This window comes from Leiobunum rupestre, chromosome 10 (assembly GCF_980474605.1).
Source record: "Leiobunum rupestre chromosome 10, qqLeiRupe1.1.hap1, whole genome shotgun sequence".
Taxonomy (NCBI): domain Eukaryota; kingdom Metazoa; phylum Arthropoda; class Arachnida; order Opiliones; family Sclerosomatidae; genus Leiobunum; species Leiobunum rupestre.
Window position 1 is genome coordinate 32,959,296 of NC_143393.1, and position 18,644 is coordinate 32,977,939.

Consider the following 18,644-nt stretch of genomic DNA (forward strand, 5'->3'; position numbering starts at 1 on the left):
ATCCAAAAGAAAAATCTTAAGAAACAGCCGATAAAAGCAACCACGTGTTATTTGTTTACCTACAAGGTAAAAAGCGAACAATTTAAAGTTTTTCCAACACTTACCTTTAAATTATTTGGTTTTAAAAATCACGAAACGTGTTTTTCGCTTTCATAACAATCACTTTCACGATTACCGTCATAAATTTCCACTCTTAAATTAGCAAAATAATTAGTAATAAACAAATTAATCACGAATTACCAACGTCAAGTGTCTACGCGTAGCTTTCTCTTTGATGCATTGTTCCTTTGGTCTGCCAGTGTTGCGAGCGCCAGCAGCGATGTGAGATAAATTGGAACTACATTTCAAATGTCGGGCTCCATTCTAAGTTTTCCTTTGCCACTCTTACAGAAATTACATTTTTTTATTTGAAAATCCATCTAGTTGAAAGGAAAAGTCAAACCTTTTTTCAATATCTAAATGAACGTCGGTATTTTAATATGAGATATTTATTCATAAAATTTTTATCTTCCACGAGACACAAAGAAAAGATTGCACATGACGTAGAGTGTCTACAATTAAAACGCCTCTGAACGTAACCTAGCGACGTCACCAGGGTTGGACATAAGGCACTAGTCATGGCAGAATCTCTATCTGAAACTAATGCGTCATTTGATGATATTATGTCACGTAACTCAACTAATTATAAACTTATATTCTAATTCTGACGGGTAAAGCAGAATGTTGGCGGTCCTTATTGTTTTTATACCCCCCCCCTACTCAGTGACTACTAAAATAAATTAAGGTAGGAGGCTTACTAAGTTACTAGTCAGACTGACTACTAAAGAAAATATCCTTATGTCCAACCCTGAACGTCACTGCATCGTGACAGCATGGCTGCCGGCTTCAGTGCTGTGTGACTTCAATTTCTGCCATTTTCCAAGGGCGTATTTAAGGGAGGGGGGGTTTGGGGGTTCAAACCCCCCCCCCCCGAAATGCTGATGACTGGGGGGGGGGGGGGGTGCCTAATAAAAATCAGCGAAACCTCCGTCAGCACGCCCCCTTGAAATTTTTCCCGCAAAAACACTCCTGAAATAAAATCCTGGATACGCCCTTGCCATTGTCACGTCTATAATGTTTCATTTCAACGAATAATTTGTCTCTTAATTTAACGAGTTCAGAATTATAGCTAAATTTATAATTAAACGGGCATTTTATCACGCATTTATTTCCAAAATAAATATTTTACTTAGATGGCGCCACGTGCTTCATAATTTATTTGTTTCTCGGCGACCGGTGAATACGGTGTCTGCGCGCACTCAAATACAAACAATCAGCTGTTCAGCTAGAAGCGACGGTTAAAAATTGCAACCCCATTTTTTTTAGCGTCTATTACAACTTCGCGAGAGTACAGAATTTACAGTTATAGTTTAAAGTTGATGACGTCACACCTTGGAAAAATGAACGTCAATTATCGGGTTGTTAATATTTATTAGATCCGTGCAAATAAAGCAATAACAAAGACTGGCGCGCCATCTACAATCATTAAAGAGTAATTGCAATTTGATTTGTCTACAAAACTGAAATAGTAGACGCCCCAATACATAACGAAGCGTTGGTTTTCAAACTAGCTTCCCGTTGTTGTATTTCTTCGTCGTGCTCTTTCGGTGAGTTTCAGCCGCAGCGGGATTGAAGTGGATGACGTGATGCCCATCGAGAACACCAACTTGTCTCGCTGGTCCAAGGATTCGATCCAATAAACTCGCAATATTGCGCTGATCATGGTCAACATAGCTTTCATGGCGTAAGCAGACCCTGTAACAGTATAATATTCATTAATAATTATATGAATCAGGAATCCATACCTCTACTTGGAATGCTTTTCCCGGCAGATTTTCGTCTCGATGTGGCCGATGTTTTTTTTTGACGTCATTATGTTAACTTAACAAACTACTACGTGTGGAGGGTAGCGCGCAGACGGGATTTTTTTCTTTCGTAGGCCAGGCCAAAGCCAAGTAGATGTATGGATTCCTGCATGAATCAATTTAACCCATGAATAATCAACTGGAATACACTAGATCACCTCCAGCGAGGCACTGGGCGGGGTCAATTTAGTGGAAATAGAACTCAGTTTTTATTTATAAGCAGTCGAAGCGTTAGTTCCTAAAATATGGTTAGGTTTCCTTTTTGCAGTATTTATTTAATTAAATAGATACATGTATTTATTTAATATTATTATAAGAATAGTTATATTATTATTATTATAAAAAAATTATAACAGAGCATTTATTATTAGCCCTTCAGACATAATTATTATGTTTAATTTGTTAAAAACCTCACAGGCACTCGATAGAATCGCTTTCAAAAGATCGGAGTTACATTCCTTAATTTTTTTTTATTCTAGAAATATTTATAATTGTAAACCATATATTTAATAAAACAATGAGCAATCATTTCGGAGTAATTCTGCTCTCGTAAACTATCTTACCCTAAAATGACATCATTTCCGAATTCGTTCTTATTGGATTAAAAAGTAAATCACTCGTGTGGCGCGAAAATAGTTTCGCCCCACACTCTCTCAGAGTATACCGTAGCTAATGATTATAATAAAAATCAATTAAGCTAATACCCAAGGAGCTACAAGTTAATCGCGAGAAAGGGACACTCGGCATATACGTACCTACAATGGCGTTTGAATTAAAATAGTGGCTTCCCCACCAAAGTGGCGCCCTACCAATGTTCATTGCTGAACTATTAATAAGAAAAAGCTAGCGGGATTTTAGAAATTGTCGTTTCCCTACTTACATTGTGGTCTAATCGCCAAATTTCGTCTACTACGACAGGAAATTACCGTAGGCTGAATCTTACCATAGATTGGTAGTGGGACATATGTCGTAAGCATTTCTTACCAAGGCAACTTCTGGGACCGCTCGCAAACGGTATAAAGGCGTAAGGATGCATGTTCTTCCGGTTTTCGGGGAGAAATCTTTCTGGAATGAATTTCTCTGGCTCTGGGTGGTGCTTTGGGTTCTTGTGGATGGCCGAGATGATAATGGCCACTTCCGTTCCTTTCGGCAAACGGTGACCTTCTACAATAGTTAACGGAAACATTTTCACCATCGTCAACCTCAATTTGACTAGCTATTAGCAAATAGGTCTTTATTTCTACTTCGGGAGGATGATATTGTTGAGGCCATTCTAAGCTTTGCTCCCAATTGCCCCTCATGCTCCCAGAGTAAGCTCCTTCTCTCATAGGCTCCCTAAATCCTAGGAATATGAATTCATTCTCCTAGCTAAAACCGTTTTCTAAAGCGATTGAAGCGCCCTCCAGTGACGTTTTCCCTTCGCCCCTTTTCGTGTTGGGGTAAATTCAACCATTATTATTGCTAAATAAAATTTGTACGAATTTCATACTAATCCCAATGTTCAATCATCAATTATTAATTATATTTTATTAGTGTGTTAGTTAGTCGAAATATTATCCGGTTGCATATGTAACATAATCACTCTTAATTTTTCCATAGAAAATATTTCAATGAGACCTTGTTTCACACTAGAGTTGTTAATTTTCCAGAAAAACATATTGCGAAAAATAGGCCGGAAATCGGAAAAATAAAAAATTGAAACATAATTGTATTTTAGAATAGTCTTGATGTTTAGTTTTACTTTTGGATTCGAGAAAATTCCTCGAAATTTAAATTGGAGAACAATATTTGGCTAATCATGGAATGAAAACCTTTTTTTTTTTCATTTTTCGGAAAAATACTGAAAATATTCCGGAAAAAAGGCCTCGCTAATTTACAAATAGTGGACCGTAAATGAAAAATTCAGATATTCCTTGTGCTATTGAAATATCGTGATCGCTAAATACGAGCAAAAATAATATATAACGCCGTACCCTATATACACGAATTCTGAAAGCTTTCTGATTGAAGGTTTTGTAACGAAGCGTTTATCCACTTCTGGCACGTGACCTGTATGGTTCTCAAAGTTGACCGTCGCCTTATCTATAGTTGGTTAACATGGTAATTATGAAGTTCATTTGCTCGGAATTCTGGCAGGAAGTGGGTAAACCCTATTGGCTACGCGCGAAGCAGTTATTTCGAACCTAGAGTACAAGGTTTATATTATCTTTGATACGAGCTAAAGTACAGATTACGAAGGACGCTCGAGGAATTTTTCACTGTTTCCGAAAACACATTTTTCGCTACGGAGTTCAAAGTGACGTAATTTACGTCGTATTCCGTGAACAAGGTTCCATTAAAGGAAATTCTTATGGTAACAATGTGTAGAGTGACGTGAAATTGACATTTGATAGCCAAAAAGGTAAACGCTTCTAGCGAGAATAATACGCCAATTCCAAACTATCACGACGAGACAAGCAGCGCGTATTAGGCCTTATGACTAATGAAGTCCACCAATAAACGTGTGGTTATTCTAGTAATGGTTCATCAATAACCAATGGAAAACAATGAACTGACACAATTATACGTAAAATGTAATTACAAACTTATGATTAAACGATTTGAACCAATTCTAACAAATAAATGATCATGTACTAACTTATTTCAAAATCAGATTTTAATTTCCTGGCGATCATTGGAATGACGGGGTAAATTCGCATGGATTCCTAAACAATGAAGCAAAAAGTTAGTGTCATTTCCAATAAACTCGAAAATAAAGGAGCTTCTGAAAGCCGAAATGGAAAATAAATTTGACCTTCACGACGCAAGAAAGATAGGTCATTCTCGAAACGTCTTCCGAAGTAATTTGCCTGTCCGTCTCCATGCCAAAGATCTCGTCCAGTTCTTCGTGGATCTTGTTTTGCACCTCGGGGTGATGGCCGATCAGAAACAGCGCTCCAGATGCGGCCACGGCCGTCGTTTCGTACCCCTGGAAACAGTGTACAAGGATAAACATTTCACGTGCTAAGCCCTGTTATATTTTTGCCGAACGTTGCGTTTTCACAATTACGGTATCTTCACACTGCGTGACTTTGATCGTGCAACTCGTCTGGCAACTTTGTTAACAGTTTATTGCATAGTGTGCCTTGCTTGCCCCTTTTTATCATTGTAACGTTTTTATAACTAACAACTTATCGAAGTGCCAAACAAAAAGCAATTCGAAGAACTTAATGGCCTAAATTATTGACATTATTCCGCAATCTGGTTAATAATCAAAAACTAACAGAAATATGATTTTCGATCATTTTCGTTGCAGTGTGCGTAGATTAGCGCTTCCAATCGCTAACTGATCTGGTTATTCATGTAGTAATGTCGTTTCGTATCCTTGGAAACAGTTTACAAGGATAAACATTTCACGTGCTAAGCCCTTTTCGAATTAGTCCATTTTGGAGGTCAACATGTCAATATTTTGGCCGCTGCGTTTTCACAATAACGGTACCTTCACATTGCGTGAATTTTATCGTGCAACTCGTCTGGCAACCTTGTCTTACAGCTTATTGCATAGTGGGCCTTGATTGTCCCTATTTTAATCATTGCAACGTTTTTATAACTTACAAGTTATCGAAGTGCCAAAAAAATGCAATTTTAGGAACCTTCTTGCCTAAATTAATTATATTATTCCGCAATCTGATGAATAATCAAAAAACTAACAGAAATAAGTTGTCTCGAGCATTTCCTTTAACTGATCTGGTTATTCATGTAGTAATTTTCAGATATCTAAAGGTAACCAGCTAGTCAGTTCAGATTAAGCATTTATATTCCTTTCACCCAGCAATCTGATTTCAAATGTATCTGTTTCATTATCGCAAGTATATATCTGACCTATTCATCTAAAATAAATATCGTCAGAAAATAGCTGAACAGTTATCTGAAATCTACATATAGCGTACATACATGTACAATTTGGTAAGGAACTTGATTGAGGGATATGTAAAATAGATAACTACCGGGCATTTAAAAAACTGCTCACGTTCTGTCTTTCGGATTACGTTGAATTCAGATAATTAGTATTAATTAATTAATTAATTAATAAGCTATCTGGTTAGCTTCTTGACCTGTATCGTAATGATTAACCTGGGACAAATAACGCTACTGTTGTCTGAGAAGCGATTGGAAGCTCTAATTTACCGAAAGAAATTCCCGAAATCTTTCCAGAAGGCGGTAACAGTCTGACACGTAAATATTTTTAATTTTAAAATATTATTTTAGTTTCTTTTCATTTCGAATTTTCTACGAGGTTGACTTTCGTTTATAGTTTTTACATAAACCAAACGCTAAACAATAGTGTTGGAAGTATTTTTTTAATTATTTATTCTTTAGCTGCCCAAAAGGGTTTAAATTGGCGCCATCTAGCGTAAAGAACAGCATTTTAATGTAACTTCTAAGAGCTCGCAATAGATGTTTGTTTCCCTGTACGATTTTTGTTCCAGTTGACAAATATTAAGTAGTGTGAACGTATCTTTAGACTGCAGAAATAAAATATTTGAGTATCTTAATCCTACCGCCGTGATGACTGTGAAAGCTTCGCCGTAGATTTCTTTGTCCGTGAATGAGCCTTTGTTGATCATTTGCTGATGGAGTAGAGCTTCGATCAGACACGGCCGTTCCGAGCAATCCTCGTAAATCTCGCCAGACTTAGTGCGCTCGATTCGGTCGAGAACCACTTTTCTCCGCTCATTCAGCGCCTAAGGAAAATACCGTATCTTCTTCAAAATTGGGTCAGTATTAATATACCCGCGCACCTGGGATATCAATCATCCTACATCGACCAGAACCGTGCCAACCACGGGGGCCGCGGGGGCGACTTGCCCCATTACTTTTTTCCCAGGGCAGACTTTGCGCAGAGTTGTAGTTCGCTCGGGATACCATAAGTCTATCATAAGGTCTCCATAAGTAAATGTCTAGCATAAAGCCCCATGTTAACGGCATTGTCATGCGAGAAGAAAATTAACGTACGACGGTAGGGCAGGAGGGACACCTTATTTTTCAAAATTTCTACATCTAAAATATTATCTTACTTGGTAGAGCAGCCGCGCTCGAGTTAATAAATTCCACACTAAACGCGTCTAAATCTCAAATTTTAAAAATAAATACCTTCAGAAAAGCGACACTTATTTCCAATAGCCAGTTTTAGGATCTGATGAACCATTTGGCAACGATAGGTTAGTGTTAATTTTAAGTTTGAAAGTGATAAAATTGTGCTAAGGGCTCGCGGCGGAGATTTCTTCGGCGTGGTTCAAACAAGGGAAGGTCTTGGACTGTAATTCTGGGATCCGAGAAACATTTATGGCAACCTTTAGACCATGGCCCAGGAAGTCAAAAGGTCAAGTTTTATGACCTTTCGAAATTTTGATCTTGGACGAGCCGGAAATTCCTTATGGGATTTTATATGCTAATTTCATGGGCACCAATGGGTCCCCTTTGAAAATTTTTGAAATTTTGACTTCGGTGATGCTCATGGCAAACATGCGTAAAAGTGGTCATTCAAAGTTAAAATGAGGAAAAATGGCCAAAACTGGCCAGTTTGAATCAGGAGTGGTCAATATGGTAAAAATTGGTCAGTTTGCTATGGGAGTGGTAAATATGGTCCAAAATGGTCAGTTTTATTGCGATGGGAGTGGTCAATATGGTCCAAAATGGTCAGTTTGCTATGGGAGTGGTCAATATTGATTAAAATGGTTAGTTTGCGATGGGAGTGGTCAATATGGTCAGAAATGGTCAGTTTGCTATGGCAGTGGTCAATATGGTAAAAAATGGTCAGTTTGCTATGGGAGTGGTCAATATGGTTAAAAATGGTCAGATTGCTATGGGAGTGGTCAATATGGTTAAAAATGGTCAGTTTGCTATGGGAGTGGACAATATGGTTGAAATTGGTCAGTTTGAGATGGGAGTGGACAATACGGTTGAAATTGGTCAGTTTGAGATGGGAGTGGTCAATATGGTCAAAAATGGTCAGTTTGCTATGGGAGTTGTCAATATGGCCAAAAATGGTCAGTTTGCTATGGGAGTGGTCAATATGGTTAAAATTGGTCAGTTTGCGATGGGAGTGGTCAACATGTTCAAAAATGGTCAGTTTGCTATGGGAGTGGTCAATATGGTTAAAAAGGGTCAGTTTGCGATGGGAGTTTTCATTATGGTTAAAATGGTCAGTTAATATCGATATTGTGTTTATCTCGTTGGAGAATTGTTTCTTCTGCGAATGTAGACTCTTAAACGCGCCTTCCCAATCGACCGCCATTACCTTACAGTCTACGGGGAGGGTGATGAAAAAACCGGTTTTGGGGGGATGAAATTTCTGCGGTAGAGGGTTGGCTCGTTGGTTGTCTGTACGATAATGGCGGTACCCAGTAAACGTTTCTAAAAAGAGTGTATAATTTGGAGGAATTTCTCAATACGTTTTGAAAAAGGCAATAATCCTATATGCATTATATATCACAATATTTAATATTGAAATTCTTACGTTCATTATCCTAATTATTTACTCACTTCTTAGATACTAATATGTAGCGGTATTTTCAATCGCAAAAAACGTTTTAACGTTTGGGTGGAAACGTTTCGTGATTCTGACGGTAGGAGCGTTAACGGGTGATGCCATTTGAAGAATGTGAGTTTTGCTTATGATTCGGCTGATTATTTTATTCGTCCAAGGTTATATGACGGACATGTTTTTAAATGACCCAAAGAGCCAATAGAATTGCTGGAAACTCGTGTTATTTTATAAAATACTCTAGCCCTCTAGACGCTTTTTGGGAAGAATATTCAAGAATTTGAGGCCTGATAGATATTTTTTTTTAAACAATTTTGTACTTTGATTAGTTTTAACAAGTATATATCCGGGTTAGCAGAGAATATGCAGCCGCAACTCTAGCTGCTATATTCATGATTCCAGAAAGATAATATCCGCCTAAAAAGAGCTTGTCCGCCCCCCCCCCCCTTATTGGGAAAAAGGGGAAACGATTACACAGCGAAAGGTGAAAGGGTGTAGCTTTTCTTCGGGGAATTCTGTTGGAAGCACTAGGCTAGAGTTGTGGCTTCATATTTTTTGTTAACCCGATTTTAAAAATGGATAGAAATAACTGTGTAAAAAATGAAACGTAATTTGGTTTTGCCTTATGTAAACGTCAAAATGACTACTTTCCATCGCGACGGAATACACGTTTTCAGAGGCGTACCGAGGGTATATGGTGCCTCTGCACCCGGTTAAAAAATTTCAAAATGGCGCCCCATTATACATGTATACCAAAGAAATTATAAATAGATTTGATTTTTTATAGATAGGAGTGTTTTGGCACCCCCTACATGAAAGACAGCTTAGAGCCCGGTTCAAAATTAATCCCCTGAACCCTGGTCGGTACGCCTCTGCCCGTTTTAATGAACTCCTTGTACGCAGGTACAAACCGTATAAGGAAAAATAGTTTTGCCCCACAAAATCGCTCGTCCATTTTCAGTGATCAGCTGGCGCTACAATTAACACTAAAGTGGTGTATAGGTAACTCACTTCTCGATAGTAATTCCTGAGATCCGTCACGGTATTTTTTAATTCTTTTCCTACTTTGGTCAGGGGTGTCAAAAATGCCATGTCCATTTTAAGCCAGACGTCGAACATACTCTCGACCCACATTTCCAGAAAACTGTCAAATACGAAAGACAATTAATTACGACCTTAGTCGTGACCAAATGTAACATGATCATTCGTAAGTACGCCTTTAATGTATTTTTTAACGAAACTTTGTTCGCGGGAAGAAAATTACGTCACTTCCGACAACGTGACGAAACCGCGTCATTAACTTTGCAGATGGGAAACGGAAGTTAGTGAAGCGAATTTTGAAAAGGCCCAGAATTCATCGCGAGTTTCTGACTTTGATAATCCATAGCTTAGCTCTCCCCTCGCTGTCACTAGATTATGTTTTATGGTAACCTTTGCAATAGCGCAATGATTGTAAGTATTTTCAATTAAAGGTCCACTATTTCTATATTCCGTGTGAAACAAGGTCTCATTGAATGTTTCTGTCTGTGGAAATGTTATTCAGAGGAATACTTATGAGCATGAATTTATTCATTTTAACCATGAATATTGAACTAAATTAGGTAGTCTGGCCTCAGTCGCTAGGATGCGAGGGGCTTAGTTATTATGACGTTGGTCACGCGCCACCGCCTTAAAATTGTATTGAAGGGCAAGGTTTTGAAACTTGACTAGATTTCAGTGCCAAGGCTTAGCTCGAAATTTAGTTTATAAAATTTAATACACATCTTTTTGATTGAACGAAAATAGGTAAGAATCAGTGGCGATTTAAGAAGGCTGGGTCCCCGGCCCTTAGGAAAATGGAGGATCATAATTTGATCCAAATTTGATTTAATTTATTGGATCCAAATGTGATCGAAAATTGGACAGATCAAACGGGAATCCAATTACAGTTGGATCCAATTTTGTTTTTACCTCTCGATAAAATTTAGGATCCAATTTATATCAAATTGGGATCCAAATTGGATCAAGTAAGGATAGATTTTATGAAATTTGACTGCCAATTGGATCCAATTTCGTAAATTGGGATCCAATATATATCACAAATTTATACATATTGAAATCCAATGAGATTGGATCAAAGTGGGATCCCATGAGATTGGATCAGATTGGGATCCAATGAGATTGGATCAAATTGGGATCCAATGAGATTTAGAACCCGACTGTATCTAATGATATTTGGATCCGGTCTTGATCCAATTAGATTTGGATCAGATCTTTATTAAATGAGAATTGGACCCAGTTGACATTCAAAGGGATACTTTGAAAAAAAAGGTAATTTTGGTGGCATGAATTATAATTAATTAACCTTAATAGCAGATACTACACTTTTCACTTAGCCGTGAGAGTCACTCACAGTGTAGCATATGTGACAATTAACTATAACCAAAAGGACGAGAACTGTCTAACTTTGTGGAACAATTTGTTACATACATAACAAAACATGCCAAGGAACGATAAGAAACTACAAAGAAAAGCTAATATTTAGGCCAAAAAGCTAGGAAACCTACAAAACCTGCCAAAAGACGTCTACTTTGGCCTAAAATGAAGAAACTGACCAAAAAATGTCACGTGCATCACGTGCTCTAAGTGATCAAAACGCTGTAAACGAAAATAATTGAGGTAAATATAACAATAATTAACAAAATCAATGAATTATATCCCCACCCAAATCCCTTGTTTTTACACCTGGTTGCGCTTAGATGGTAGATTAAATAAAACAAACAAATGTAATTGGCCAGAACCGAGTGACGTCACTGTAACTTTGGGAAGGCTAACTATTAGAGAACCGACTAGTGTGTAGAAGGCAGGGAAGAGACTTAAAATAAGACGACGCGTAAACCAAAACCACCCAAACGAGGCTACCTCTTATAGCATTTTTTACTAACCTTGGGCGTTACTGACTAATCCGCCAGTTTCAAATCGGCGCGTGGTCCATTGCTAAAATCGTTCTAGTAAAATTCTGATTTCTACGCTGTAGAGTTTTATCGAAATGTTGCCAGTTGTTCGATAAATTTAACTATTGAGAAAATATATATATTTACTGAGATCGATATTGTTCTGGCGGTCTCGCCAAACATAAAAAGTAGTCATCTAATCTCCTATCGCCTTCTATGTTTATACCATTGAGTTAGGAATATTTACTCTAGATTCTTGAACACTCAATTGATATCCGCAATGGTGTCTCGGTTGGGACCAATTTCTAGAAACACTTACGGCGGCTGTCATTTATCATTATACGGTGCCGTCATCTATTTTAGAAATAATATATTTAAGCCACCGGCTCAAGTTATTCTCAGTGTTTCTAACCGCTGGCGGTACATGACGACACCGTACAAGATTCCATACACGATTCCAAGAAAGTGTCCCGGCGAAATATCAATTGGATACAAATTTGATACCATTTTATTTGATCAAATTAATTAGGATCAAATTGGGATTCAATTCTTAGTTAAAAGATTTTTTGGATCGAAATTTGATACAATTTTAGTTGATCAAATTAATTTGGATCCAAATTTGATACAATTTTAGTTGATCAAATTAATTTGGATCCAAATTTGATACAATTTTAGTTGATCAAATTAATTTGGATCCTACTTGGATCCAATTCTTAGTTCAGATTTTTTGGATCTAAAATTGATACAATTTTAATTGAATAAATTAATTTGATCAAATTAATTTGGATCCAAATTTTATCCAATGCTATTTGATCAAAACAATATAGATCAAACTTGGATCCAATTCTTAGTTAAAAGATTTTTTTGATCCAAATTTGATACAATTTTAGTTGATCAAATTAATTTGGATCCTACTTGGATCCAATTCTTAGTTCAGATTTTTTGGAATCTAAAATTGATACATTTTTATTTGAACAAATTAATTTGATCAAATTAATTCGGATCCTACTGGGATTCAATTCTTAGTTAAAAGATTTTTTGGATCAAAATTTGATACAATTTTATTTGATCAAATTAATTTGGATCCTACTTGGATCCAATTCTTAGTTCAGATTTTTTTGGATCTAAAATTGATACAATTTTAATTGAATAAATTAATTTGGATCAAATTAATTTGGATCCAAATTTTATCCAATGCTATTTGATCAAAACGATATAGATCCAAATTTGATATAGTTTTATTTGATCAAACCTATTTGGATAAAACTTGTATCCAATTCTTACTTAAAAGATTTTTTGGATCCAAATTTGATACAATGCTATTGGATCAAACCAATTTTAATCAAATTTGGATCCAGTTCTTAGTTAAAAGATTTTTTTAAATCCAAATTTGATAAAGATTATTTGATCAAGAAATAGTTGATCCTTATTTGATCCCTTCGGGCTATAGCTTGATACAAATTGGATCCAATGTCCAAAATTGGATCAAGTCATTTTCGTAAGGGCGGGGCGGCCGTATTTGTGACACCCCCAGGACCGTGCAGAAGTTTTCACGTCCGTCTTCTTCAAGTTTAATCGTTCTGATTTGCAACCCCCCCTTCGAGCTTCTCCGGTGGCACCCCTAGCTACCCTGGTACCCGGGGCGGACCGCCCCCCTTACGCCAACCACTGGTAAGAATATTAATAATACATTCTTCGCCGGTTAGCCGCCCGTGCCAGTGCGGGCCTGCTAAGCTACGCCTTAAAACAGTCACCATAACATTATTTTAAGTTCCCAGAAATCCTCTAGCAACCCAAAGTAATTTTTCAAACCAAAAAAACTTATGCTTTGTATTCATATAGTAATTTAATTTAAACTAACATTAATCTTAATCTAACCCAAAATAGACCAAGCCATCGATTCACGTTTTTATACTGCCCAGAAAAGAAACAAGATGGCGCAATCCGCAGCCAATGAAATTAGGAACAGTTGCTACGTGGTCGTTTAGTCACTTCTAGCGCCGCACACAAGGAGAACGCAACCCGTCTAAAGTCGTGCACTTTCTTGCGTACATTTTTCATTGGTTAGATGCTTTAGCGCCTTCGGAAGGGGAAAATTCGGAAATTGTCTTCCCCCTTCCGATAAAATGTTCGTGGTAAAGGCTCGTTCAATGAAATTTGTTTACAACATTGCGTTAGCGTGTTTAAAGGCTAGCTGCGTTCTCCTTTTGTTTGTTCATATTTCCTTTGAAGAGTCACATAATCGTTCGAATTTTGAGGGTGGAGCTCATCGTTGCCAGACGTCCCTTAATTTTAAGCGCCTACTATGTAGTACCCTTTCGATATTTCGTTATTGGTGTCCTACAAAGTCGATAATTTCGTTTCAAGTTTACTTTAAAAATAGCGCCAAAGAACCGCATACTTTTAATGGCGAAAATGCGGAGATTTCGACCCAATTTCGTCACACGAGTCAACTTGTCGTAAGGTCACGTGACTCTCAGACTATGCCAATAAATAGTTTGCATAGTCATCGATGACGCAATTTCAAGTATAAACTTATGCACCAAGAATAAATATGTAATTTGAGCAAGAATGAGCCGTACAGTGCCGCCATTTTGCTGGTGTAGATTTCTTAGTAAATCGCAAGGGTTAATAGTTTCAATCGTGTGTGGATTTAAATTACTTTCAAATGATTAAGAATTTAGTTTCACGTTAAAATTGGTTAACTGCCTTGTTAAAATTTGTTCGAGTAGTTCAATTAGAAAGGGAGACCGAAAATTGTCATTTTATTCGACACCGATAACAGAGATCACCACAAAGCCCTAATGTGATAGACTTTGCTGACTTCTTTCCTGTCGTCATTTGCTCTTTTATTTAAATAACCCGGGTTTAAAATCTTCCCTGGTTTTGTTTAGGGCCCATAACGATAATAATTAAAAAATGTTAAAGCATAAATCTAATTTTTGTACGTTTTGTCGCTTTGATGAGATTACCAACAAATGGCTGCCTATTTATTAGCTACGCGCGAAACGGTTTGAATTTTTATCTTCCCTACCAGTTTCCATGGACACGCACTTAAAATTTATAAACCCCCGTAGCGTAAGGCCCTCAATGGGTTATAGTGTGCAATAACTGGTGGCTTTACCGGGGAATCGGGGTCCGGCTCTTGTAACCCATAAGGGCGGTGACGCACTGGGAGATGTTAGCTCTGATCAAATGGTCCTATCTCCACCTCCGACTTCGGTCAGGTTTGGGCTGGATACTGAGCTTCGGCTCAGGCTAACGGAGAGGGTCCGTGCAAACTGGCCGCCTCGGCGGGTGGGTAGCCTGCTGTGGGGCGGTGGGCCTCCGTATGAGGGCACGGTGGTCCTGTTTCCCGGCCTTTTGGAGTCACACCGGGATTTCCGGTGCCAGCTGTGCCGGGTTACTTGGACTGCTGTGTGCTCGTCGTTCCCCTTTAGGAGCTCTCTCCAAAGGGTTTGACTCTTTACCTACGTAGGTGGGGTGTCGGCTGGAGTTGCTACAGCATCCACTCTTAATTCCACTGCTGTGTGCGAAGTAGGGATTGGTCCACCCCGATGCTGCACCTTCTGCTGGGTTTAGTGGCTTGCGTCAAAGGTGCGACCATCAGTAGAAGGGTACTGCTACCCATGCTGGATTTGTCACCTGTCCGGGCTAGGTGGACGCTGCCGTAGGGCACTATGATGATAGGCCTCCGGTGGTATCGTCTCTGTTACTAGGTACATGTTGTCAGAATTTATAGCCCGCTGTACCGGTAAATCAAAGAACCACACCAGCGGAGGCCTATCATCAGAATGCCCTACGCCAGCGTCCACAAGCCCGGACAGGTGACAAAACCAGCATGGGTAGCAGAACCCTACTACTGATGGTCGCACCCTCGACGCAAGCCGCTCAACCCAGCAGAAGGTGCAACAATGGGACGACCAGCCCGCCACTTCGCACACAGCAGTGGGATAGAGAACGGATGCTCTAGCAACTCTAAGTACACCGGGCTATAAATTCTGACACACCCCGTACCGTAAATAAATACATACCGGGAAAAGGGGGGGAGACATTTTTATCCCTTTACGCCGCCGCTGACCGAAAAAAATCAACGCTGCCGAGGATTTTTGAAAAATCGGCGGAGCCCTCCGCCGCCGGGTGTTTTTCGCGAAACGCCGCCGCCGGCCGAAATTAAATCGGCGCTATGATCAATGTATATAGCGCTCAGCGTTGGTTATAAATTCACGTCGAATGTTTCGGGTACTATAATTGGGACTGGAAATCTACAATTTTTAAAACTTTGGAACTATAATTTGAGTTTATAGGTTTAGTTTCTTACACGTTTCATTGGTTAAAAATCGGTTACGAAAAACCGTAAAGCTGCCACAAAAGAGGAACAAATGACGCGAAATGTCCCACGTCTATGGAAAATGTATTCTTGACCGAAAACTATCGCAACGCCCCTTTGGTTCGCCATTGAAACCTAGATAGGTAGCGGCTTAAGCACACGCTATTAGTTTTTCCTCATTTTTACGCGTAAATTTCACTCTATAAATAATGATAAAAACATAAGGTCACAATTTCTTTTTGTTTTTAACCCCGCTCAACAAAACCGGAGGACAGAGCCCCAGAAGGCCAGTATTCTGATTTAGAAGATTTTAACAGTCCAAGTGCGAGAGAAACCACGTCGGGAGAAATATAAAAGAATGCCCGATAAGTGGCGGTCGAATGTTCAATAACCCTCGCGCCATGTCGCGAACGAAATAATCATCGCTAACCACCCAGATGGCATCCATTCAGGGCATTCCGACCAGGAAATCTGAATCCGAGCAGCCATGAATCCTGGAGAAGCAATGTCTTCTAAATCCCCAAAGCGCGTGTTGGTAACCAACTACTTAGCAGTTCGGAGAGAAGAAAACCAGGTGAACGCAGTGGTGAGCATGTTTTTATATTTCCTTTGTTTTGGTTTTCTTACATCTAAACTCAAACTCACCTCCTCTCCACACCGCAAACTAACTTTTTAGCTGATCTCCTCTCATTTTACTAATTAAATTAACCGCGCTCGCACTTCAAATACATTCTTTGAAAACTCTTATTTCCACTCACTCTCCTCTCACTTAAATTCATAGCTTGGAAACTCTCCCACTCTCCTCTCCATTGGAAGCTTGAAGCATCTCACCTCCTCTCAATTGCTCTCACTGATCTCACGGAGGAGAGTGCCCATCACTCGGTGAACGAGACCGATTCCCTCGTTAAACCAGACGTTTCAGACCGAAATCCGAAGTACCTACGCCCACTCGCCAGCTTGTAAGAAGTTCGTCGTCGTCATCCGGGCATCGCGAAACAAGAATATCCCGCCGAAACCCTCCAAGGAAATGCTTCTGTGTGTGTGTCCAGATATCAGGATAACCAGACACGGTATATTTTGAGCCGTGAGCCCGTGATAATAATTATGTGTGGTTTGATCATTGATGGCTACGTCGCTCTTAAAGGGAATATAATTTCCGGTATTCGGTGTGGAACACCAACGTTTGCAGCTTTGGCTTTAGAAATTTTTGGCGCGACTGTACAGGGCAATTTGAAAAATTGAAGGGGTCTTCCATATATTCCCTTTAAGAATATTATTACAAACTTTTGATAGTATGAAATAATTCCAAAAGTTATTTTTTGCCTAATAAAATAATAATAATTACCGTTTGGAAGATCGAATTAATTTTAAGTTCGGATTTTTTTGGGCATTTAAATTCGTTCCATTAATTGATTCTGTAACAAAATTGAACGTCAATGAAATAATAAATAAATGAAAGAATAAAATAAATAAGTCACCCATCGAGACGTCGAACGAGCATAGATCAATATAAGGCGATATTAATAAAGGTTGATCTTTGTCCACGGAAGCCAATATTTCGCATAAGACCGCCGCCTTTTCAGCCATGATGACCTGATATCGGTCCAACATTTTCCCGCTGAAATTTGGTCCAATTACTTTACGATGAAATTTCCACACCGAGTCCCCACTAAATCGAAAAATTGTCGTCATTCGATTAATTTTATCCCCAAAACAATTGGTAGATTAAAAGCTGTTTTATCGCGAGTAAAAACGCCACTACGACGAGTTTACGTTAAAATTCCAGTTAGGCCTAATGACTGTCATGAAACGAACTCTGAGGTGATGAGTCCATTTCCACCCATCAATTTGCCGGTTTCGTAAATAGACGATTTTTTCAGTTCATGTTTATCGGACAAAATTACCTGAAAAAAATATATTTATTATTCATGACCAAAAACTATCACTACGATTTCTTTTGGTTGCCGTAGGATAGCTATAGGTGATGCTATAAGGTATTTTTACGCTATCCAATTGCGTGTTAGAGGGCTATGGTGCGTGAAATAGAAGCTATAGATGGTTAATATTAGCATTTTATTATAATTTTATCCTGTTTTGCATTTCTTCCGTGGTAACGCAGAGCAATGGATATTATTCCTATTTCCTCCAAGTGGCGGATTTTTGAAGCTAATGAATAGAATTGGGAAAGCTGACGATATTTTAATTTATTAACTTAACACCAAACATTTTACGTTCATTGAAGAATAGCCAGTGGCGTAGCAGGTATGGGTGACACCCGGGGCGGATATCGTGGTGTTCTACTTACTAGTCAAAACGCGTAAAAAAGTTTTTTCGTATTTCTTGTGTAAGTTTTTTTCACGGTTGGGTGTCACCCCTAAATCACGCCCAAACGGGTTGCACCCGGGGCGCCCCCTCCTAGCTACGCCACTGAGAATAGCATCATTTGGTGTTAAAAAACTATAAGTGCATGGAAACCCTGTTAAAATATCGTCTCCTTCGCGAATTCCATTCATCAGCTTCCAAAATCCGCCCTTTGGAGGAAATAGGAATGACGTTCATTGCGACGCCCAGATTTAGGTATTTTTCTCTAATTTGACGGTAGCAGATGCTAGTTCATAGGTGGACCTCGTAAGAGCATGTCCCCGCAGCACCACCACCACCGCTTACATTCGTTTCGGTTGAGAATAAATTTTTTCAAGAAGCACTTGTCAAAGATAATGAATGCCCTAACTCCGAGGCTAGCTCCTTCCTAGGTAATAACGTAAATAACGTATAGCTCGTATGACTAATAATATTTTGCCAATGATAATTAACGTGTTGACACGCTTTTTACTTCATATTTACCACAAAAACCGATTGTTCTTCAAAACATGTCCAACAAAATTCACACGGAGCCAAACGGTTTGCAACTCGTGTTGACCAATAATGTTTTGTAAAAATTTTGGGTTATG

General features: G+C 38.7%; 1 protein-coding gene across 1 annotated transcript; it reads right to left on the minus strand.

Annotated features, from left to right (window-relative positions):
• Nucleotides 1-1,460: 1,460 nt before the first annotated feature.
• LOC149925438 (cytochrome P450 4V2-like) lies at nucleotides 1,461-17,396 on the minus strand. Its single transcript, XM_090160955.1, has 8 exons — nucleotides 17,172-17,396; nucleotides 17,039-17,108; nucleotides 9,442-9,574; nucleotides 6,446-6,628; nucleotides 4,699-4,872; nucleotides 4,543-4,609; nucleotides 2,889-3,068; nucleotides 1,461-1,794 (listed from the first exon to the last, which is right to left on the minus strand). Exons 1-8 carry the CDS (start codon nucleotides 17,383-17,385, stop codon nucleotides 1,607-1,609), a joined length of 1,209 nt encoding a protein of 402 aa, XP_090017081.1. The 5' UTR covers nucleotides 17,386-17,396; the 3' UTR covers nucleotides 1,461-1,606.
• Between the last annotated feature and the right edge of the window lie 1,248 nt (nucleotides 17,397-18,644).